Genomic DNA, 24,638 nt, shown 5'->3' with positions numbered 1-24,638 from the left:
CCATGTAAAGTATGGGGGACATGCAAAAATGCCATGGTTGTTCAGCCATTTAGGATTCAAGAGAGTCTATCAGACTATTCCCTGAGCTTTGATACTCTACAAGCTCATATTTTGTATTCAGAATTTAACACATCACTGGGTTCATGCTAGGCTAGAAAGAGGCTGCACCTGGGCACAGATGAGGTTAAATACTTACCTTTCATGGCTTTACTTTTTGTGCTGAAAGTTTTTAACCTCAGGTTTCACCCGCACTTCTTTAGTACCAAGAAGGCAAATTAAAACAGGCTGGCCATGTGTGCAGCATGGGCATATCTGAGGACACACAGGCTTCTCTCCCAGTCACTGGATTTTACTGCGAGCACAACTCTGCATCCAGTGCAGAGAGGATCAATCCCTGTGCCAATACCACTGACCAGTGGAGTAACAGGTTTGCACAGTCCCTTATGTCTGGTAAAGTCCATCTCCTGGGAATGACCATGCCCAAAGGTCCCTGGGGGAATTCCTGGAACCCTTCCTAAGGAAAAAAGGTCAGGTTGTGTCCCAGGCAGCAACATGCAGTTGATTTCCAGTCCTACTGAGCATTGGGTCAGCAGGCAGGGCCACAGTGCTGCCTCTCTCCTCTGCACAGCAGGGCCCTTAAACTGGAAGGCCACTGTGTGCTTGTTACAAGATGTGTAAGAGGTCTAATTCAAACATTCAGAGAAGAACCTAAATTACAAATTTTATTTGGGAAGATCAAGAACACTCTCTGCTGCTCACAAAAGAAAAAAAATTATATAGAAACATTGCACAGTCTCTAGGCAAGAGTTTGAGCCATCTAACAGCCTAGCTGTAAAGAGAAGCCCTATTTTTCCCCCTCTTATTGACTACAAAATAGCCCAAGGTCACCAATAAGCAAAATGAAGGCTCAAAATACCAACTCCATGTGCAGGTTTGCAACAAAAGTTAAAATTATACCAAATCAACAATTACTCATTCTCATGGTGTTCCACCTGCCCTCATTAGGTTATAAAGAACAAATGTCAGAGATAACATTCAGGAAAAAGGTGTTCTTCTGATAAGGAAAATAGCTTTGTAGCAGTTCCTCTGGGGGGAAATAAATAGTCTTCCTTCCCTCCTTTTAAAAACAGACTAGCTGATCTGTTACCAGATTTGTACAAAGTTTCACACAACAGTGTCCTTACACTGCTGTGTCTTGGTAAAGGAAACATCATAAGGTCCCAAGATTATTAACTCAGTGATTTCCAGATAAGACTTGCAGTTTACATGTACAAATATCTTTTTCCTAATTGCTAGTACTGCAAGCTCTTGCTTGGAGTTTGAAAGTCAAGCTGTGTTCCTTCTGTTTCATGCATCAACCCTGCACTTGGCCCTTACCTGTTCTGCTGTAAAATGTGACTCAGAAAGGGAGAGCCCCTCTAATCTGTGCGAGCTGCCTGACTTTGCAGCATGAACTGAAGACATCAAAAGGTAAATTCTTACTTCGCTCAGACAGAAATGCAAAGACCAGAGGTATTCAAGAAAGAGCTGCTAATCTTTTTTCTTTCAATTTTTAGCCCTATTTTGTGTACCAGATACACATTTCCAAGGGTTATAGGTTCTCCATGGCATTCAGGACTTGTTCTCATATCCTGGACTGTGTTCTGTTGAACACATTCTCACCAGCTGGCCACTCTGCTTGGCTGCTACATGCCTGCCTTGAGTCCAGGCAGCAGGCCTCTTCCAGTGAGACAAGTTTCTTTCACTTCTAGAAGTGTATATGGGAATGGAGTAAAAAGAGAATGCCATTTCTCCTGCTAGCTGACAGGGAAAATTGTTATTACCTACTGTGATCTCACTACACAGGAGAACAATAGTAGCATTTTCCAGTGGCAGAAATAAAAGATACACACAGGCATGTGTTTCTGTTAATACAGAAGAAATAGCTGAATGAAATGGTGATGAAGATATCTGAAAAAAAATTAGGAGAGCTGATCTTAAAACTCATTCTTGGTCTGTGACCTCAGTTGTAGCACTAAATCAAATATCAGAAAAAAGGGATCCCAAAGTACCTACATTTAAGCATTTGACTCCAAGAGTATGAGCCACAAAAGTCCTGTGTTTCACCTACTTTGGTGGAGGTGAGCCTGGTACATACTCAAACAATTCAGAATTCAAAAACCATCATGTTTAAGACTGTTAAGACATAGCAACTCTAGTAAATGAAATGTGCCAGCACTGTTCTCTGGCAGTGAGGCCAACTGGCAGAGACTGTCCTACCTTCACAAGACAGGAGCCTACATACAAATTCCCCTCCAGCAGGGGACTGACTGTCATGCCAACTCCTGAACTCTGCCCAGGAATTCTTTGGGAGTGAGCAAAGTAGGCAGCTCTAAAAGAGTATAGATAGTGCATTCAGGTACTCAAGAACACCACTAGATGCTGTTTAATATACAAAGATGGACAAAACCTGAGGGTCTTGAAAAGTCAAATGAGCTTTAAGTCTGACAGACGTGGCAGGCCTAAGCACACAGAAGTACAAGTTGTGTACATGTAGAGAAGAGCAACCACTAGCACATTCACTCCTACCTGCTGTTCAATTTCAATTGTACCTTTCAATTTAAAAAAAAAATGAATCTTCAGAGCAGACTGGAGAAGATAACTCCTTATTTTTAGTCAGCTATACTCTCCAGCAGCTGAATCAGCCTGGCTCCTTTTTTGACCCATGGAGTCCTGCCCTCCTGGTTGCATCATGGCCCTGCTTTAATAAGTTGCTCACAGCACCCAATATATTTTTTTAGCCTGTTCCTGGTGTGTATGCACACGAGGCTTTTGTCTCCCTCAGGTTAAGCAAAATGCTGACCCATATGTCAAGACTTTGGGGCAAGGGCTCTGGAATACCAGAAAATGCCAGGCATCTCCTCCCACCATTCATGTTTTGCTGTAAAAATAAACACAGTGAATGGCTGAAACTAGGGTGGCACAGATGTCTGTGGTGTCCCAAGCAATGAAATCCAAAAAGATAAGCCTCTAGCTGGAGGCTGCAGTGAAGCCACTATGTCAGAGTGTGGCTTTATGTCCTTTTAAGCATCCTCAGCTCCTCAGCTGTGCAATGGATATAATAGCTTTTACAACAATATTGATAAAATAAAAATGCAAACCCATGAGATACTATGATGATGGGAGTCCAGGTAGATCTAGATTTTCAGAGTCCACAGAAAATGAGAAGGCATAACAAAATTCATTATATGAAATGGCTTTACTATGCTAGAACTTTCAGGCACATTTTAAATGATGACACGGACATATGCTTTAGTAAATGTACACGGCTGAACTTTTTCCCCCTCTCCATAATTATTTCTATTTTATAATAGTTGCAAGAGGCTGCAGGCGATGCATTTTCTTGTATTTTTGGATGGCTGAAGTCATCTGGTTTTCCTGATGCTATGCTATTTATTCAAGGTGTTTAAGACTGATAACCAAGGAGAGATGCACTCTCTAGACTTTCCCATTGCTGCAGTAACACACTGCCTAAAATGGCCAAAAAATATAGGGGCGGCTTTTTTCAACTAAATTGAGGGAAACACAATATTTAATATTCATATAAAAATATCTATGTGATAAGCAAAAACCCAAAAATGTCATGACAGATTAACCCCTTCGGGGTTTTGTTTAAGTTTTTGAGCGCTCCCAAGTGGGAAGTTGAATTGTTCATCACCAAAAGTGTTTTCTGCATAATCACAATTCCTATGTTATTCTAGATTCATAACACCCTATTTATTAAAGTGCAGAAAGTTGAATGTCATTAAATGGATGATTCTAACAGCCCTTGCAGATAGGAATAAAGTGGCTAATGACATCTGTCCATATTGCCTTATTCCTAAGGCACAGACCATCTTTATGCTAGATGCAATGCAAAATGGTTGTTTCCACCTTTCTATACCTCACCTTCCATGATCACACATATAGATGAATAAATCACCTTTTGGACTGCATCTATAACTAACCTCAGACACTGTTTCAAGAACTGGATTCCAGCCTTACCAGTATGAAGCTGAGCAAAGATGAACTGTACTAATTGTTTGGAAAAGCATCCATTTATGAACCTAAAAGAAATGAGGGTGAGCAAAATGCAAGCAGATCACCTTTCAAAAGCTTTGTCAAAGCAAGCTTGAAGAATATTAAATGCATATACTTCTATAAGTTTTTTCCCTGTTTTGACCTGATTTTTTTATAACCTGGTATAATTCCACTGAAATCAACAAGCCTCTTGCAGCTGATATCCTTTGAAGTTCTTTCTAATCTAATTTTTGTTCAGAAAGAAACTACGAAAAAAAGGAATAAAACTTTGAACAATGAAATCAAACACTGGAAGTTAAAAATGTAAGCTCCCTTTAGGTTTGCTTGAGAATATAAATTAGGAATAAAAGCAGTATGATACATCCATTTTGAGAAGTACTAAACAATCATAACTTCTACTTACACAAAGACATTATCAATGGCCAGTAACAGCCTTCATAGCAGGTATCAAAAAAGCTGTTTTCCTCTTTAATTTCACTTAAAGGAAAAGGCAAGAAAAAAGCCTAAATATCTTCCCAAACCACTCAGCATTTAAGAAGTATGCTTTATATTATGACCCTTTCAATGATTTCTCTGGTATCCTTTGCTCTTTAAGGAAGTGGTCTTCAGCAGAATTTGATGCAAGAAATGATGGAGGACAGTGAAAGCAGAAAGTGAGAGCACCTCTATAGACAACATCCTTCTCAGTTCCCCTGGGGGGCTACAGAGCTTTGGTTTATGTGGGTAGATTTTGTTTCTGCTGTTTCCCCTTGCTTCATATATTTCTAATCTCTGCTCTAGCAGTCAATGAAAAAGACAGTTCTTGAAGCCTCTGGGGTGGGTTTTTTGGTCTATATGGAAGGCAGCCTTTTCCCTTTAAACAGGGTTTGTACTCAGAAGAGCCTTGAGAAATGCTCAACTGGGCCCTGTGTCCTCAGCAGAAGTGGGCTGATAGCAAAGACTTTGGAGCAAGCCTTGGAGGTCAGACCATGACAGTGTCCATGTGTCCTTCACTGCTGTGATTAATCTGATGGTCTTCATACCTTGTATTTCTACAGGTAATTAAACATGTAACTATGACACGAGATGCTTTGCACCCACTGATGTCACGCTGGAGAAAGGTCACTGCTTTCCAAGATGTTGTTCTAGTTTGTATATGTGTGTGATTAAAAGTAGAAGCTTTCCTTATCATTTATTACAGTAACAGTAAGGTTACTTAGGCAGTAATGTGGCCCATAGTAGGAATCTAAATATTAGAATAAGACTATAGGAATCAACCTATCCTTATACTAAACTAGAAAAAACTCAAAGAAACTGAGAAAGAAAGATACCAGATTAGCCTTCAAAATACAATTAGACTCTAAGAAGGTGTGTAAAAGAAACAAAAAGTATCATGAATATGGTATTTGGTGATAATATTGAAAGACTTCAAGAATATAAGTTTTGTTCTGAATAATTTGTCATTCTTACACAGTTAACTATCATAAAGAGCAAGCTATATTTCATGTTCTGGTTTTTACTGCAATAATTTTACTAAAATTAACTAATTTTTTAAGTTACATTGTTCAAGAGCGCTTAGCAATAGAATATATGATATACTGTCCTTTGTATGGCTGAAAATCTCATCTCACACACTGCTAAAGAAAATCAGTAAGGTACCCAAGATACGCTAGAATACCACCATGATGTTGGGATAGTTATAAAATACAGACTTGCTATTAAATAGACCAAAATATTTCAAATGACACCATAGCTCTAATATACCACATCAAAAGTTAATCAGTGAAAAGGTCTGGTGTAGTGTTTAGAAGATGGAAATTTACTTCCTTCCTTTGCATATCACTATTAAAAAATTATTTCCTTTTCTATTTCCTTACTTGGATTGGAAAGTCTCTAGAAAGAAACCTCTGCCATCTTGTAGATATGGGACCTATATTCCATTGTGGAACGCAGCAGTATTACTGAACAGCTGGACTAGCAAAGTAGCAGAATGAGACAAGGTCTGCTCCAGAGTACTGTGATCTCTGCCTAATCACCTTTTGTTTAGACAAAATGGTGCTGCTTGTGTTTTCTTTGAAGGTTTTGATCCAGCATGACTGAGTCCAATTCTGCTTTATAAAAGAAATGCTATGAAATCTTAGCTAGGGAATACAGCTGTGGAGTTTTTTTTTCATGTGACTCATACTCACTTTATGGAAAACCATCTTATCATGGATAGAAATGGTGCCCAGGCCTTTAATTAAATCAGCTCTAAGTTTTGCCTGAATGATTAATAAAATGAGAAGATTCTCTGTCTTGCTATGAAAGCTCTATTTTTCTGTATTCCTCCATTCTTTTCTATGCTTAAAATCTTTCTTCAAATCAGATCCCCAAGCTGATATTTGTTCCTTTGGGCTCACCTCAGAACTATAATCTGTGGTTAATAAAGCTAATTTTTTTTTGTCACAAAATTTGAAAAGAAAAGAAAAACAAAAAAGCAATACAAATAACCATTTGTTGTGGCTGTTCACAAAGCGTGACATTTTCATGGCTAAAACTGCCTAAAGGAATAGAGAAATTAATTTCAATAAATTGGATTTTATGTGCATAAAATACCTCCAAACAAATGAAAAACCATGAGATGACATTTGGATCAAAGGAGATATACCCATTGACTCTAATGGATGTTGAACTGGATCCTTGATTAACAAACTTCCTTATGAGAAATCGTGAGGCAGCAACACCAAGCAGAAAAGGTAACAAGGCACAAGGCTGGGGAAGCAACTCAGAGTAGGAGGAATATTTACCACAGCACAGCTTTCTGGCCATGCAGAACACAGCACTAGGAATGACACAGCTCTTGTGTCAAGTCTCAATGTCCTCTGGCCCCTGTGCTCACAAGCCTTATGTGGGCATCAGTACAGGTGGGGTTCAGCACTTTTTCTCATTAGTGCTGCCTGTAAATCCTCCATATTACGTCCCATGGGTCTGCCTGAAGCAGGGTAAACACAAAATCATGGACTTCCATTTATGAATTTGATACACCTGTTGATATTTCCTTTAATATCAAGAAAAGGTGTGCTTAGAGATCAAAAGGAATGCACAGATCTACACATTCATGGTGGACACTAATATTCATGCATGTGTGCATACAGGAAGGAAAAATTTAACTGAAGGTTTCCAGTAGGAGAATAGTGACAATTAATTGCAAAGATAGTGAACAGTATGGTTCACAGCATAACTACAGAAATGGGTGTTCCATTTATATAGATACATGTGTGTATACAGATAGAATTTTGCTTTTCATTCAGAAGTAGTGCAAAAAAATCAACCTTTTCTCTTTATGCTTATTTTGTTTTCAATTCAAGTTTTGTAAATTATGGTAATCTGTTTTGAGCAAGTGCCTGCTCTAAAATCTATGGCTGAAAGTCAGTGGTCACTCTAATGAAATGAACATATTTAAAACAGTTATACATGAGACACCAGCAGTATAATGTTCCAGATCCAGAAGAATAAAAGAGAAATTTACACCTCTATGGAATCCTTCTTAATCTGTAGGATTCCCTGGCTCTTTCTTGTAATCTTCTATCAGCGTTGGCACATTTGGAGATGAGGTCCAGCTTTGTCAGGAGCCAGCTGATATGAATCCATCCTGCTTCTCTCTTCTCTGCCCAGCCCAAGTAGCACTTGGGGAGCTATTAAGGGTGGTCATAATTTAGGTGAAAAGGATTAGATTAGCTCTTTCATCAGATCAGTCACCTGACCTGACTCCAACAGTGCTTGCACCAGCACAAGGGTGCACAAGACAAATTTACCTTTCTGTGTGCCAGCATCTAACCCAGACTAATAGTCTCTAAAGTACTTAACTGCTTAGAGTCAGATTTTGGTATTTAGGGGTTCTGTTGTGAATATAAAATGGAGAGATTACAGAGAGAGATTTAAATAGACAGATTATAAAATGGAAGTATACAGACAGAATCAAGTGACAAAGTGGGTAGGTATCCTCCATAAGCACAAGGATCAGGACATCACACAAGAAAGGGCTTTTCAGAAATTTCCTAGAAGTAGGATCAAACTCAATAGGCCAAGGAAAACCTTCTATTGAACAGTCAAATTTTAGCTCGAGCTGCATGAAAGATCTCTCCAGCAGAGATGAATAAACAGTAATGCTGTTTTTCCCATCCAAAGAGTGGCAGGGGAAGGGAAGGGGCTAAGCAGCCTAACCAGTAACTATGTATAGAAAACTACTTTACAAGGTTATATGAGCTAGTTGCTTGTCATATCACAATGGACAGACAAGAAATTATCTTCATGAAGATAAAACATGACTGGGTAGGCTACAGGATTCCCTTTCCAGATGAATATCAGACCTTAGGGTGGCCATAAGCTTTCCATAATAAATATTTTAAGTTCTAAAACAACTCCTTCCAAGAACAAAGGTTTGAACCACCAGCTTTGCATTAAAGCCCATTTCTTGACCGCTTTGGAGCATTCACTCCTCCCTGCATACTAATTCATACCAAATACTGATGGATATTCAATATTAAACAACTAATTAAAATTTTTTGCTGTTTTCATTGCTTTGAACAAGAAGCTGGTTTGGGCATTTTCAGGTCTTCATACAAATTGTACCTCTGCAGGTCTCATTCCTAAACTTAATTAATAGTTATTATTATTTATGACTGTACTGCATACTAGTCCAAATTGGTCTTCTAAAAAGAGAGCCTGTGGCTGTGTTCTTGGATTTTTTTTCATCATTTTTCTTTTGTGAAATAACATTATTAGTTCAAATCTTGTAGCTTGTTTTTATATCACTAGTGCTTTGTCTTTCTTTTTCTCCCTTTTACCCTTCTGACATTTTTAATTTTAAACTGCTCCAACCTAACTTCATTCTGATTTCTTACTCATGGATGCTTCAAGGACTCACATTGCTGATTATCATCCTTCCATTAGCCCAGACCTTAATTTTATTTCAAAGGTTATATGGTCTGTATGTCCAGGGAGCACAGTAACTGGCTTGTGCTCATACACACACATCTTTCTCCTTAACTGATACTCATGAGCCTGTTAGTGCTCTTTGTGTGAAAACTTGCCATTACCATCTCCAGAACACTGATAAGATCTGCCATCTCTGCTGAAATACCAATTTGTATTCTGCTGTCTGTTGTCTCTTGTTCTTTGTTCCCATTGCCCACTTTTCACTGAATTCTGAAATTTCTGATACTCAGACACTAAAATCTGTTTCTAAGTCATAAGGAGCAGAAGAGGACACTACTACACCAGCTCACTGTACTCTCCAGTCTGGTTTAAAACTGTCATCTGACTTTTTTAAATGCTATTGGGCTTGCTCCATAATTTTTTGTTTCTCATATGCTGCAATTTTCCCATTTGTTTTAGCAAAATACTTAGAAATCAAGGGATGAAAAGCACACCAGTATTATTTCTAACAATATGAATATTATCTTTCCAATCCATGTCCTATCCAGTGATTGCTTCAGATTCCATTTTTGCTTTATAAAATTCTAAGTTGGTGCAGCCCCATCTTCTGCAACTATCCCATCCCTGTTCTCTCTGATATTCCATGCTTATGATGAATTAACTCCTGATATACAGATTCTGTGGTGTTCTGTCTTTATTAAAAGTGAAAAGCTAACATTTGACTGTATGAGCAAATACATTTCTTCTCAATTATTATTCTGAAAGTAACATATAACACTATCCCTAAAGCATTAGATGCATGAAAGAGAGGAACAGAAACCACTGTGATCATTACTAAAATAAATGCTAAGAAATTACATTACCAGAAAACCTTGGCAGAATCAGCTAATTATAGTTGGCACAGATAGATTATGGATAGCCAGCTACAGTAATCTGAATCCTTCTGTGAGAATCCTCTGGGTTTGCCTGTATTTTACTGTGGAGAGCTACCCCAAGATCAATTGGTTTAGATTGAAAAATTCCATTTTTTACATGAATTAAGACTACAAAATATTGTAGTCTGCTTTCACCATCTACAGCACATATGATTCTTTAAAATTTTGGCAGCTTTCATATGAAAGTCACCAAGAGGATTAAATGATCTAAAACTCCTCCTTTGGGTGCTTGAGAGCCCTTAATAGAAGTTGTCATTCACATTCAGTAGGGTACAGCACCTGAACCCATCCTCTGTTTCCCTAGCACACCCCATTCAGTGCACAGCACAAACAAATGAAGTTCCTTTGTGTAGGGCTTCACTTGTAGCTTCACTTGTATTTCCATGAAGACATGGAAATATGGCAGAAGCAGGGACTGCAGAACAAGAAAGGGTAGGCTTTAGAGTAGCCCAGAGCTTCTTTAACAAACTGCCCTTGTTCCCAAGTTTCACTGTGATACTCAGTTATGGGAAAAGAATTTACACTAGTGTGTTTCCAGAAATGCCATCTACTTTTTCAAATACATAGCCAGCCTTAGACAATAGACTGCATCCAACAGCAATAGTTTTATTGTTAGTATATGGGGCAAGATGAAATCCCAAGTGTTGTGCAAAATCAAGCCCTTGCTTTCTCAGAAAGGGCACTTCCCTTCAGTTGTCCCCTCAGACTGCCCCAGTGCCCATCCATGTGCCCCAATGCCACATGTGCACACTGGAGTGCAGACCATGCCTGCTTAGCTGGTAGAAGCCATGCAGCCATTAAGGTTTGCAGCTCAGATGAAATCAGAGAGTTGTTTAGGTTAGGAAACACTTCTAAGACCATTGAGTCCAGCCACTAACCCAGCACTGCAAGGCCACCACTAAGCCATGTCCCTAAGTGCCACCTCCACAGGTCTTTTAAATACCTCCAGGAATTGTGACTCCACACTTCCCTGGGCAGCAGAATGATACTGGGGAAGACCCTACAAGAAAATGAGTAGCACTAGAGCACTTGCTGTTGAGTGAGGGCTGGTTAGCCCATGCACTGCCTGCACTGCCTGATGCCATTTGATGATGACACAACATAACTCACAAAGGGAAATGAGTTCATACTGCACATATGACTATACTTACAGCATTTATTCTCCCCCAAGCACCTGACTTTGCATCCTGAACATATATGCATGTAAACTTTCTTTTTCTTCATGAAGATACACCAAGAGCCATAAAATATTGGCCAGATAGCTGCCACAAACTGTTATGGATTAGGAGCAAAACAGCTCCAAAATGATTTCAGCTCTTATCTTTCCCGTGCTTGAAACCATATTTAGAAAATCAAATTTCACTGCCCATTAAAGGAAAGTGTTGCATGTGTGTCTGTTTTGCATGTGGAAAAGAAAATTTTGTGTGCACACTGGGTATACATACAAATGGCTTTTGATTACAGTGTAAGTAGTGCCTTTAGAAAATTGCGTCCCATTAAAGAATTTACATTATCCTCCCAGCAGCAGAAATCCAAAAATGTCTAGTGAGGAACTAAATTACTGAAAGAGAGGACTTAGAAAATATTGTCCTCTGTGTAGCAATAGTAACACCTCGTTATTGTCTTTTATGGAGAACAAACAAATTGGATAATTTGTAGCTCAGATAAGCAAGCCCTGGTGAATGGAGCCGTACAGGATGTGAGGGGCAATGGGAGTGTGCATTCCCCTGCCCGGGCTCCTCTCCTGACGCAGAGCGGGAGCGCTCTGCCGCGCTGACTCTGGCTTTGCAAGGGGCACGTGCAGATTTAGCTCCACCAACATCAATAAACTGGCCACCAGAGCAGGCCACAGTGTGGGCAGGATGCAACATCCACATCTGGGGAAGAGCTCTAAGAAATCACTCCAGCCAGCCAGTGCAAGAAAGCAGAGGCAAATTTTGAAAACCAGCTGGGCAAGGCACAATTATCTTTCAAGGCTCAGGCCAGGTAGTCCTGCTTAATTGACAGTAGGGAATGACTTTTTAATAATGTCAGAAATTTAAGAGAATGAATCATTTTATAGATGGCAACAAGATATAGCCGAGTTCCAAATTTTCAATAATGCTGCTAGTATAGAGCTATTGTTTTTAGAGTACATTCAAATCCATTATGCATTGAAGATATAGATAAAATAGCTCAGCAACTAAAAAATTAGGAAAAAAAATAAGGTACTGTGGGGACTAAATTATTGTAGCTTGGTGGAAACTGTTCTTCTGAATGTTATCTTCACCTCCAAATTCTGTACAGGATTCCTGTTTGTTCCTGGAGTCATACTGACTGAGACTAGGTCTTGGCCTTATTATCTGGTAGTTCCTAATATCTACTTCTTGATGACTTGATAAGAAATTACATTTTAAAAAGCTTGATATTAATTTAAAACCCACAAGGTTTTGCTTATTATTTCTGAGACAGCCCATTCAACTTCTAGTCAGCAGCTACAGCAAAGTACGCTGACCCTATTGATGAGGTAATCAATTATGCTGGAACAAAACAAACTCGTAACTAGAGAGAAAGTAACCCTATGGTTTTATACAGAGTCAGAGAAAACAGAGAGAAAACCCATTTGGCAATTGACATAGGACAAAACATTTCATTTCCAGGTTCCAAGAAGATACATTTTAAATTTGTATTATATATGATTTAAAAAAATCAATGTTATTCTATGCTTCATTCTACTTGCAGTGAATGAAGACAAACCAGGGCACACATCCAAAGCTGTGGCTCTACAAGCATGTGGCACTCAGGAATGGAGGTTTACATGCCAGCAACTGCAATTATCCCAACTAGCAATGATTTAGCATTCTGTGATATCTAGAGCCCAAAAACCACAGGCTATGCCTTTATATCACAACCATCTGAAATCCAGGTTTAAATTCTGCCTTTAAAGAAACTGCAGCACAGCTTGCTGCTGTGTGCACGCTGGAGAATAAAAATGATTAATTCCGCCCATCACTGAAGTTTTTGCTTATGAGTATCACAAGCCTTTGCTGTGTGCAGCAGAAAAAAAAAAAGAAAATAATTTTTTTGCTTAGTTTCTGATCCTTATTCAAAATCATGCAACAGTGCTAATTACTAAACACTGGGAAGACAATAAAATATCATAAAATGCTGACTTTAAAACAGACAAAAGAGAACACCTTAAATCTAAGTACATTTACCACATTATTTTAGTACATGATTTCTAGTGCATGAGCTCAGAAAACATTTTCAAGTTAAAATTAACAGAGGAAAGTAACTGGACAAGAAGCAAATCAAAATGGAAATACACCATGTAATACACGCTGCCATGATGAGCCAAACATCTGGAAAAAAGAGCAGAATGATCAATCCCTCACAACAAGAAAAAGAGACATGTAAAGATTGGCTTGAGGAAAAAAGATTTCCTCTTGGAATCACCACAGCAGGAGCCAGAGGAAGCTTTGCACCCAGAGACCTAATGTCGTCTGTTAAGCTAACAAAACTAGTCTGGAAGAAGAAAAAAAGTAAGACTTTATCTTTTCATCCCCTCCCACTTCACTGCTCATCTCCCTAGTGCTTATCTTGATCCCATTTTTCTTTTTCTGAGTTTTTTTTCCCTCCCTCTCCCTCTTCCTTTCTCACTTTTTTTTTTATGCTAACAGAGGGAGCAGCATGGGTACCTGATGGCAGCTGCCTCCTAACCAGAGCCCTGCCTTTGTCATTGGCACTGTCACATCGAGCAGTCACACAGAGGAACAGAAGGGGTCCGTGACAGAGGCGATGCTGGAGGCTGCTGGGGCCAGCCCAGGCGTGTGACACCACATCCCATCACTCCCAGGGGAGCAAACACCCCAGATGTGGCCAATGCCTGGTGCCACTGCACAGTTTGCAAAGAAACCACGGAAATTCCTGTGAAAAGTCAGCCACTTTCTGCCCAGTTTGCCACAAGCATGTAATGCAAAACTTGCCATGACTGAGGAGGAATCCCCAGTGGGATTTCCTCGAGGACATGCTCTAGGATGCCCCACCACAAAGCACTGACAGCATGGCTGCAGGGTTGCCAGAGCCCAAGAGCTTCTCTCTGTACCAAATCACAAACTAAAGTAACCATGAGAGTACAACGTGCATTACATGGACATGTTAATCTTACATTTACACATGGAAAAATCCCAATGCAGTGCATTATTCCTCTGAGGTTTTACGCCGTATTCTTCTTTCATTTACAAACAACCAGACCTGCCCTGCACAACTCAGGCTGTAATTTGAACAGTATTCTTTACATTAACACCACATAAGCAACAATCAGCAATGGCTTATGCTGTTGGGAAGGTAAGTAAAACTACAGGCTATCAATAACCTGTAAGGACACAGTGAGAGAGATCACAACAGCATTTTGGTTCTGCACACTTTCCCTGGAGTTCAAAACACTCTGGGGACAGGACTCCATCTATCCATAGGGAAGGCATTACAAGGTTCATAGAACTGAATGAAGTACATCTAAATTGCACACTTAGGTACAGCTCTACATTAGTCTGAAAATAGCTGCATTTTCTAGTGTTTATGTTATCTTAAAAAAAGTACCTTGAATAATTACTCATAAAATTAAAAAGAATAAAACCAGATAGTCCTGGCCAAGTTAGCTTGATGTATCATTGTGAAATTTGCCTCATTTTATCCACTAATGGCACATCTAGAAATAGGAAAAATCTGAATTTTAAGCTTGAAATGCAAACTCTACAAATCTGTATTTCTGTGTATGTACTGTAAGCCCACACCAGGGAACACTTTCAAAAATAAAAATAAACATCTAAACTTTGAATGCACTTTGAGGGTCAAAAAGCAATGGGAACAAATGCATTATTTAATCGCAAAAACCACACTCGATTCAGGGCAAGGCTAAGGAGGAAGCTCAGGCTCCCAGAGGCATGTGAAGTGAGGACTGCTTTGAGGGGCTGCTGCAAACAGAGCTGGAGCTGAACCTTCCCTCAGCCCTGCCTCTGCCCGGGAGAGGTGGCAAGGTTGAAAATCTGGAGGAGATAGGCAGCTTTTAATAAGAATTAGCTGCCATTTTCTCAGGCACAGTGAAACAGAGAGGAAAAATACTGGGAATTCCTTGCTTACAATAAAATAAAGGCATTGCTCAAAACTAAAAAGAAAGACTGTTAAAAAGAGGGGCTACTCACACGAGGCTTGGAGTGAATTATAAAATTCCTGGCTTTTTTAGCAGCCCATTGTTATCAGCTACATCTCCACTGCAGTGTCTTTGTTTTTCCTCCACCCTCATTAAGGGTTAGGTCAATTTCTTACCTGATCAACACAGGCTCTGCTGTCATTATCTTGACTCAAAGGCAGCGGTACCTTTTAAAAAATGCTCACAAAAATGCAGCTATGGCATGCTTACCCTGAGGTAGTTGAGGGTGAAGTTTGTCAGACCCATTCGAGTGATGTTTTTGGACAGCTGCTCCAGCACCTGAGGGTCTTGTGCCTAAACAACAAAGGAAAAAAGAATTTTCACTTTGCTTTTCACTGGGGTATTTTTTCTATGTGCTTTGTGAAATGCAGGGAGGGTTCCCTGAAAAGCAGTGCCACTGCTATGGAGAAATTACACATTGATGCTAAATTTATGTAATAAGCTGGAGTTCCATATGCAAGGGAAAATGTAAAGCATGATGATATTGGAGCAGACTAAAGACTGTTTTCCAATATGTTCCTTTGATCCCTGACCACTCATTCAAAAGATAGACCTAAGAGAGCAAGTGACCAAAAAGCTTCCTGAGGGACTGCAGAACAGTTTCAGCTTCTATTTGTTGGCCGTGAGTCCCAGGGGACTAGACAGAAAAAGGCAGGAATAAAGAACATATCACTTTCTTTTTGTGGGAAAGAAACTACAGCAGAAAGACCTCATCAAATATGTGACATTAAGCACAGTCTGGAGAACCCTTCTGATCCAAGTTATTTTCCCAGAACGGAGAAAAATGCAAGTATAGCCCTTCCCTGACCCTAGCCAGGAGCTTTACCTGTGAGACCAGCCTTCTCTTTAAAATGAGATCAATCTCATTACTAAATTAATACCTGCTGGTTGCTGTCTAACCTGCTTCCACTCTGAATTTAGCAGCCCCCTCCCTAAATGCATAATGTCAATCATGGCCATCCTCATTGTCCCTTAATGGGATACTGTTGAAGAGCTCAGTTGATCAGTTCCCTAAAAGAGCAGATAATCCTGGGACAGAAATGGTGGGGTGGGTTTTCAAAGGTGTTTTCTTCAGGCTTGTAATAACACTTTGGAAAAGGTCCAGTTTAAGCTATATAAAATTCCTCACTATTAATATATTTTTATCTGAGGATGTCTAACTAACTTGATGTCAAAATATAGGAAAATCTATGTGTCTGTGTTCTTACCCTTTATAAAACCACAGTCCTGCAATTGATTTTGTATATCAGGGCTCTACTAGCAGGAGGGGGTCTATGGTGAAGAAATGAAAGTGTCAATAAAAGTATGTTCTTTGTTTCTCTACAATTTACCTTATTATATTTTGACTTTAACTTGCAGAATATTTAATACTTTAATGTTTCATTGTGTGTATTTTCATTAAATAACAAAAGAAAGTTGTGAAATGTGAAACAAAAAGAAGGTCTGCATTGAAATTCTAAAGGTTTCTAAGTAAATATATGGCAATTTCTTCTGTCTATGCAAGGGTAGCATCAGTTTGCTTCATTTCAGACTTATAATTGGTACAACAACGAAAATTCACAGACTTTGGTGTAGTTCAGGTCAATAAGAAGAGATTTTGGACTCAAATCATACAGAGCACCAAGTGGGATTAAAAAGAAAATTACGTGCTAAAATACAATGAAAACATAGCAACAGTGGCAATAATAGAGCCCTGAAAAACAAGGGAGAAAGAACTTGTGAATAGATGTAGTTGCAGGCAAACCAAAATATTTACAGTTAATTGCCTTGGGTGTGAAATTTGCCAGAGTTCTTCATAAACCTAATCTCATCTCTTTGCATTAGGTCAAATGAATAAAGGATTACTTACATGCATGGCTAGAATGCTGCGTGGGACTAATTCTCTGTATTGTCTAATAGTAAAGTGCCATGTTTTTATTCTCATAAGGTCATCAAAAGTAAACTCCAAGATAAGACGTCCTTCTGTGCATACCTAGAATACATAAAATGCATGAAATAAATTCCCAGGAATTTTGTTTTCATTGGTATTGTATCATCGATTAAACAACATTCAAAAATATCAGAGCAGTATTCTATTGTTCATCTCTGCTAGATTAATTGTTTTTCATCCTCTTGGGGAGAGAAAAAACGAATGTGGGAAAATTACTTCATAGGCCTTACCTCAGAGACAGTAACTTATAATGCTATAGATTTTATAGCATTTTACAAACATAGAATATTGTGTCCTAAATCTTATTTATTGCATCAATTCTCTTTTCCTCATGGTTTGCTACTGCTAATTAATGACTGAACCTCGCAGTGGAGGTGACTGTGGTGCAAATGAGTGCACTTGATGGCAAGTTGCTGAACCAGTCATTCCCAACCTGTTTTAGACTTACTACAGCTTGGCATATAAACCTTTCTCTCACGTCCATTTGGAGTAGGCAGTGCCCTGAATGCCTGTGGCCAACCCCGGGTTTTTTTCATAATTTTTCATAACTTTTAAAATATTTTTTTTTATTTTCCAAGCATTTTCTTCTGTTTGGTTTGCTTTTTATGGTGAGGGTTTTTGTTGTTGTTGTTGTTTTTTTTTTGGTTTTTTTGTTGTTTTGTTTTTGTGGGTTTTTATTGTGGTTTTTTTGTGTTTTTTTTTTCCTCTTATCTAATTTTATTAACCCCCTTTTGCAAGGAAAACTAGGTGGGTGCCTGCCATGGGGGCCTATGAGCTGCATTTCTCACAGGTTTGAGAGTGAGGGGAGCAGAGGAGAGCCAGGCAATGGAGCTACTTCCACAGAAAGTGGCTCACACAGCTTTGTGAGAAATCTTGTCTAAGAAAGGACAGAAAATATAGGAGGAATAAATGCAGCAAGTGAAAAGTGCCCAGTAATTTAAATAAATAAATTACTGGGCACTTTTAAACAACTCTCCACAATTTTTTGTGGAAAAGTAACATGATTGTGGTCTTCTTTAAGGTGAAAAATACAAGCCCAACATGGTATCTTGATTGAGAATACTGTGGAGTATCGAAAATTATGTCTGATTTGAAAATTAACTACCACTGTTGATTTTTTTTTAAATGGTAGATTTAGACTTACAATCCCTGTTCCTAGCAAACTTGCAAGTGCAGGGTACAGAGATATTGTGGAAACAGGGTGTAATGGCTTTCAAAAGAGAGGGCTTCTGCAACCTTAATTTTAATACAGTATTCGATTGAAAAATAACCATCCCAGATTCAGCTGAGTCTGTTGAGCCTTTTTAAAAGCTCCAACTCAGACTTGGCCAGCTCTCACTTGGTCAGTGTGTGGCTTTTCTGGTTAACAGTCTACTTAATGTCCTTACAATTTTTCCTCTTTATTATTTCTGCTAAAACACACAGGTAATTTTAACAGGCATAGTATATGGACAAATTCCTGTAGATCTGGGAAGGAGAACCTTGCAACAGGTTCTCATCTGCCCTTTTCAGCACACCTTAGTGATGCCTTCAGATATTTAATGTGCCTTATGTTTCACCTCTGATTTTCACATCACCTGCACTATGATGAGAAATTACACAATACACATGCACACACATAAGGAGTCATAGTAGGAAAATATTTTGTATTAATGGTGCTGTGTTGAGGCCAAAGATCCTGGTTACTGATCGGTTAACGTGAAAATATTTCAGGTTTAAAGCAATTTTTTTCATAATAATACCAGTGGCTTCTCAAATGTTTCTTTTGTTAAGCTCACACCACCAAAGCTCTTAGCAGATTTTTAGGCACTGGCATTAACAAATCTTAATAGAAAAACACATTCTTCATATTACAGTGGTAAAAATTTATGCATCTTATAAAGAAATTTAATTTCCTCATGTAAAGTAGAATTTTACACATTGTTTTTAATCAATAAAACTGGCACAGTTCTTATTTTAAAAGGGCTATTTTTTCTCCTGAAAGCTGCCTTTTACATAGAATCCAAAAAATCAAAAGGGTCTCCAATTAAGAAAACATTTTCTGTTGTGCTGAATTCATGTTACCGTACTGTGAGCTCTGACATTTTGTTTCTGTGGTAACCAAAATCAGCTGATTAGTTGGCATGGCAACAGAAAAGATGTAATCCCAGCAGACACACTCTAATCAATGCCCCCAGCACAGATGGTCTCCGGAGGATCAACAAGAAAGAGGCTGGCAGGCATTCAGTGCATCACGTGGTTGCTCTAGACTAGGCCAGGAAAAAACTAAAAAAGAACATTTCTCAAACTAACCAATAGCTTTTTAACCCCTTAACTGCACTTATTAATTGTAGGAATTTCAACTGCTTGTGCCTATGAAAACCAACTTTGGTCCTGCGCCTCCTTGCTCACAGTCTCATTCTCCTAACACCTGGCAGATTTAAAAGTGTTCCCCCTTTATTAACTACCGCTTCTCAAACATGAGTTGTTCCTTTAAAAGAAACCTAAAGCTATTACAAATCTGGGCAATGCCTGATATTATTAGTAGGGATTAGATTCACTGCTTTTAAGGGCTTCACCAATAAAATCCAGCTGATGGCTGCACTCCTGGGAGATGGAAGTGAGTAGTGAGCACATGGGGCACTCACTGCCTTAGTGGTGAGGGCAATGCCCACCCCTGCCACTCCACTGGGACACATAATCATTGATCACTGTAGAAAAACAATTTGCCTACACATAAAGTGGGAGTGCCGGAGCTGGAGTAAACACAGTGAAAACAGGGACTTAGGCGGACTCCTAAAACTTTCTTCTGCCTGAAGAAAACAGTGGAGCATCTCCCAGGTAAAAAAACATAGTGGTCTTGGCTCCAGTATTTCACAACATTTTATTTATGCCACTGAACTCTTATAAATTCTTTATACTATTTATTTACATCTTGATAAAACAATTTTTAAGTGTGTGGCATTTTACAAGGACCTTTTAGCCTCAAAAGACAATCTGGGCTATTCATATTCTTACTGCTAGGCATGTTCTGGCCATTTTTGTTTCAAAAGAACTGGAAATGCCATTTTATATATTCATCCAATACTGCTGTATGCAGTGAGTTGCTCTAACTAGCAAAATGTTCAAATGAATAAAATGCATTTGATTCTTGATTCTGTGGATTCTTGATTCAATACACAATGAAAAGTGGTTTAGTCTGTTGTATTAGAAGTTAGTGAATTTGTAGCATGGAATTTGCTTGTGAAATTGAAACAGCTTGTATTTTTGCATTAACTCCTCCCCTCCAGAATAGTTCCAGAGGGTCAAATTCAGATATGATCCAAGGAGCTACACAGCCCATTGCAGTGGTGCTCATTATGGGATGTATGCTTTGTTCCATCACTGATGCTGTGAGAGTAGGAATTTACCTTTGGGTACAAGATCTGTGCCCTTGGTATCTCTGCTAGAAGTTAAATAAGCACAGCTGAGACAACATTCAGCTCTAACTTATTTCTGAGAGAGTATTATTTCTTCTCCCCTATTCCATCAACTACTGTGCTTTATTTCAGATTTGCTCTTACTAAAAAGTTGTATTTTCAACACGCAGGCATTAAACTTCCTAATTTTTCTCCCAGAATCCAAATTAATTCCCATCCTGAATCTTCCTAGCAGTTCACAGGTTTCTATTGGAATCTGCCAGAAAAATGTGAAGGCTGAGGCAAACTGTGTGCTGCAGACAGGGACTCACTGCACACAACAGGACAGGGCCATGGGAGGCAATCGTGGCCCCCTCACACAAGGGGGCACCCGGCCCAGCCCATACTGCTAACCTCCTGTCCAAAATAACAACACTGTCATGTCCTGCCATGATAAGTAAAATAATCTAATTGAATTGAGAAAAGCATTATGTATTTAATGGTTAAAAAACCCCACACCAATTCCCTTTCATTTGCTATTGCATTAAAGCCAACACAAAGGGGAAGGACACAGAAATCGCTGTGCGGAGCTCAGCAATGAAGCAGCCACTGTGGAACTTTGGCACATCTCCTGCACCTGGCCAGGACTCACAGCTCCCCGTGAGCAGTGAGGTAGCAAAGAGGCGCCAATCTGGTCTCTGTCTGCCTGTGTCTGTGTGGGCCTCAGGGGCTGGATGGGCTCTCTTGTCCTGGCTCCCCAGTGCACCACACACCAGCAGCTTCTCCTCCCTCTGAGCCCCACCCAGGGCAGATGGCAGAGCAGGACCTGCAGAGGGATGGGACTCCCACACATGCCAAAACAGCAAAAGCCGTGTAAGCCTGGTCATGATGCTGTCAATAGCCAGGGACTTAAAATTAAAACCTCCGTGGTCCTGCAATTCAAGGGCAACACAGATTAGCTACCTTCTCCTGTTGCCCCTTCTCCCTTTGTTCTTTTCTTTTTGAAAAAGTTAAAGATGAACAAGTACAAGATGGAAAATCAGCATTTCCTGTTATCATTATTTACTGTTAATGTATTAAAATGTAACCACTTTAAAACAAGTTTACTGATTTTTTTTTTTTAATAGAAGAAAAATTTTGTTTTAATTTTTATTTTTCACCCTTTTGGTACTGCTTTTTTATACATATATGTGGCACCCGTTTTAATTACAGGACAGGATGTGCCCAATGCATGAAGATAATTCACTATCAATTACAAATATTGAATATTCACTAACTGTTTTATCCAGAGTGTGTTTCAATTGATTCCTTCCATTGACTTCATAGACCTTTGGACTGGCATCCTACTGTATTAAATCAGTATTTTTCTAGAGATTTATAGTACTTGTACTAGGTAAGTATCAAATGTAATGCATACCATCCCAAATGGTAGGTACCAGCAATGTGAAATCTCATTGTTGCTTTAAAATCAAACCCAGAGAAAAGGAAATGGTCAGACTGAATTTAATTCACATAGAACTGATAGTTCTGGCAACCTGGCATTATGTGCTTCTCTTGCAATCTTTCTGGGAGAATTACAGGAGATACCCACAGAATCTTCCAGTCACATAATGAATATAGAAAACAGTAATTAAATGGCTCCAAGGGTTTTCAGTATTAGAAATAATCTCAGTCTACCAGAAAAATTCAACAGCCAATATTCTTCACCCTTATACACACTGTAAAGGAAAAAGAAAACCAAAAACCAACAACATGCTTTATTGAGTCTTCCCTGTTACCTTGGTAAACATGGGTTTTCCATGCTGAGTGACCATGGTGCATTGATCACAGTCCACTGTGATGGATGAGTTGTGGTATGACTCTTTTGAGTGCTTGAGAATGTAATACAGGTCTGTTACACCTCCTTCAAAGACAGTGCTAAAATAACGAGGAATGAGGGTTCTTCCAATTGCTGTGAGGAAAATACAAAGCAGAATTCAGCAAATGCTCTAGGTTATAAAATTTCAAACCATTTGCTAACAGCACATGAATAATTTTAAGTGCAATGAAATCAAACTTTCATTTTGAATACAATACCTGTTCTCTCCCTTTTGTATAGACAAAGTTGTGCCTGGTCCCACTAAAATCCATGAAAATGGCTGACTCCATTCAGAGGGAGTGGGCTCATCCTATATAATCTTTTTACACTGATGGCAAGTTAGAGTCACTCTTGAAACCATCTGCAAGGGTTTTTTGTCCCAAAGTAATTAGTACACAGAAACCCACATGATATCAATTACTACTGAAAGCTGAATATTACCCATAAGTGTATAAATACAAGTGGTGAGTATTGACAGAAATATACTTCTACACCCAAAAAAGCAAAGCACTTTTATATAAGGGGGTTGTGTACACATATATGGTTTTTGTGTGTGGGCATGTATATATTTATATATACCCACCCATACATGTGCACACACACACATGCACATGCACTCTGGATTCAACAGGAGGGCTGCTACTCAGAAATCAGAGTACTGGGGGTTGAAGGAGGACTGAGAATGGAAAACCAGAATGTTATACAATATAGGACTACTCACAGATCTCTCTGAGATCTCTCTTTAGACCAATAATAGGCTCGAAAGTCTGAGCAGACACCGGGACTCCCTTACAGGCACCACTTAAGCCCCTAACTATGGACTGAAGGTACCCAATTCAGAATTATTTAGTCAGGCAAAACTCACTTCAGTAGTAGTTTTAGGTAAGTTTTCCAAGGTCTAATTACAAAAACATAGTAGTGAGAGTGAGCTTCTGAGTGTGCACAAACCAGCAGCAGCACTGACATCAAAGGCAATTATCTCATATGCAACTGATGCTTTCCATCTCCTTCTTTACAGATAAATTTGAATGTAACCACAAGCCTGGTATAAGAGAACATTTCAGTTTATAATAGATAGATACTTCCATACCAAATGACTCATTGTTTTGCAAGCATTAATCAATCCACAGTAATTTTGAGTGTGGATACATAAAAATTGCGTTCATTTTACAGGGAAAAACCAAGCAATCTAAATGGTCTCTTGGAAGAATGAGGTACAAAAGTCACCATCCACAGGCAAGATTAGAGTTTATTAGTTCCTAATTCTAATTTTTCTATTAGGACTATGTGGTGACTCATGCCTCCCTCATTTGCTGTATACTTTTGAGAGTGATTTCTAAAAAAACTATTTTCATAGAAATTTTGCCAGCATATGAACAAAGGCTCCTGAACCTAAAAATGCATTTGCAAATGGTTGTTGCAAATTAAAAAATAGGGAATTTTCACAGTAGTTCTGTGAATACTGTTTTTGTTCTGTGCATTGCAATGTGAAATATTGAATAGGCAGTCATAATGCATATTGTGTAATGAAAATATGCAAATAGAGAAAATTAGGACTTGTAAAAGCTTTTTCTGTAATATCACATATCAATGTAGTTTAATGTACAAAATATACCACACTCTCTGGAAGTACCTGACAATTCAGTGGATATATTTAAAGTTGTACAACTAGATCCTAAAAAACCCCACCCAGTAACCATGCATAGAATAATTTTTACAGTCTTTTAATTTAATTTAGAAAAACTGAAGTCCAGTGTATTAGCATAGGATTTAATTCATGGTTCAACTCAAATTTCTTCATGTTGGTGTGGTATACAGTAAAAAGTGAAATTTACCCATCAAGTTAATTTCTTGCTCCCCTAAGGCTAATTAGTGCAAATTAAATTTCCTGCTAATCATCTTAAGCAGCAAATGGGTGATGTGAAAATCCAGCATTCCTACTGATTGTGATAAACCTCTATTCCTGTGACTTATGCACTGCATAAATATCTTGAAACTATTAAACTGCAGTTTATAGACTGTTCCCAAAGTAGCATGGTCATGTGGTGCTGTTTTTTGCCCTGTATTTACAGCTACAACACATTTAAAAAGGCTAGAAATACATTAAATAATTTATTTTTATTAATAGTAAGCATTTTTAATAAAGTTATTTCCTGGTAAGTGTTATCTATGCTTGCCACAGGGATATGCTGCTGTTGAGAACAAAGTGGGAGACCAAAGGGATGAAGATGAATGGAGGTGCACACAAGGATGTGCTCCATGGAACCTCATTTTCCATGACAGATGCACATGCAAACCCTGTCAGTCTGCAGAACTGAAAATAACTGATGCAAATATCCAGTGTAAATGTTTATAGATAAATATTCAGCTCCAGGAAAAAGAGTAATGGAAACCT

General features: G+C 38.8%; 2 protein-coding genes across 11 annotated transcripts in view; both read right to left on the bottom strand.

Annotated features, from left to right (window-relative positions):
- Nucleotides 1-24,638, bottom strand: part of QDPR (quinoid dihydropteridine reductase) — a 383,857-nt gene that overhangs the window by 10,997 nt on the left and 348,222 nt on the right. The window lies entirely within an intron of this gene.
- Nucleotides 1-24,638, bottom strand: part of LDB2 (LIM domain binding 2) — a 212,914-nt gene that overhangs the window by 31,017 nt on the left and 157,259 nt on the right. For all 10 annotated transcript variants that reach the window (XM_059469731.1, XM_059469733.1, XM_059469732.1 and 7 more), the window contains 3 exons: nt 22,164-22,336; nt 16,928-17,050; nt 15,289-15,372 (listed from right to left, as the gene is read on the bottom strand). In XM_059469731.1, the coding sequence (XP_059325714.1) occupies nt 15,289-15,372; nt 16,928-17,050; nt 22,164-22,336 (380 nt within the window). The remainder of the gene's footprint in view (nt 1-15,288; nt 15,373-16,927; nt 17,051-22,163; nt 22,337-24,638) is intronic.

The sequence above is a fragment of the Ammospiza nelsoni genome, chromosome 4, assembly GCF_027579445.1.
Source record: "Ammospiza nelsoni isolate bAmmNel1 chromosome 4, bAmmNel1.pri, whole genome shotgun sequence".
In the NCBI taxonomy this organism is placed as follows: Eukaryota; Metazoa; Chordata; class Aves; order Passeriformes; family Passerellidae; genus Ammospiza; species Ammospiza nelsoni.
This window is presented reverse-complemented; position numbering and strand designations above follow the sequence as displayed.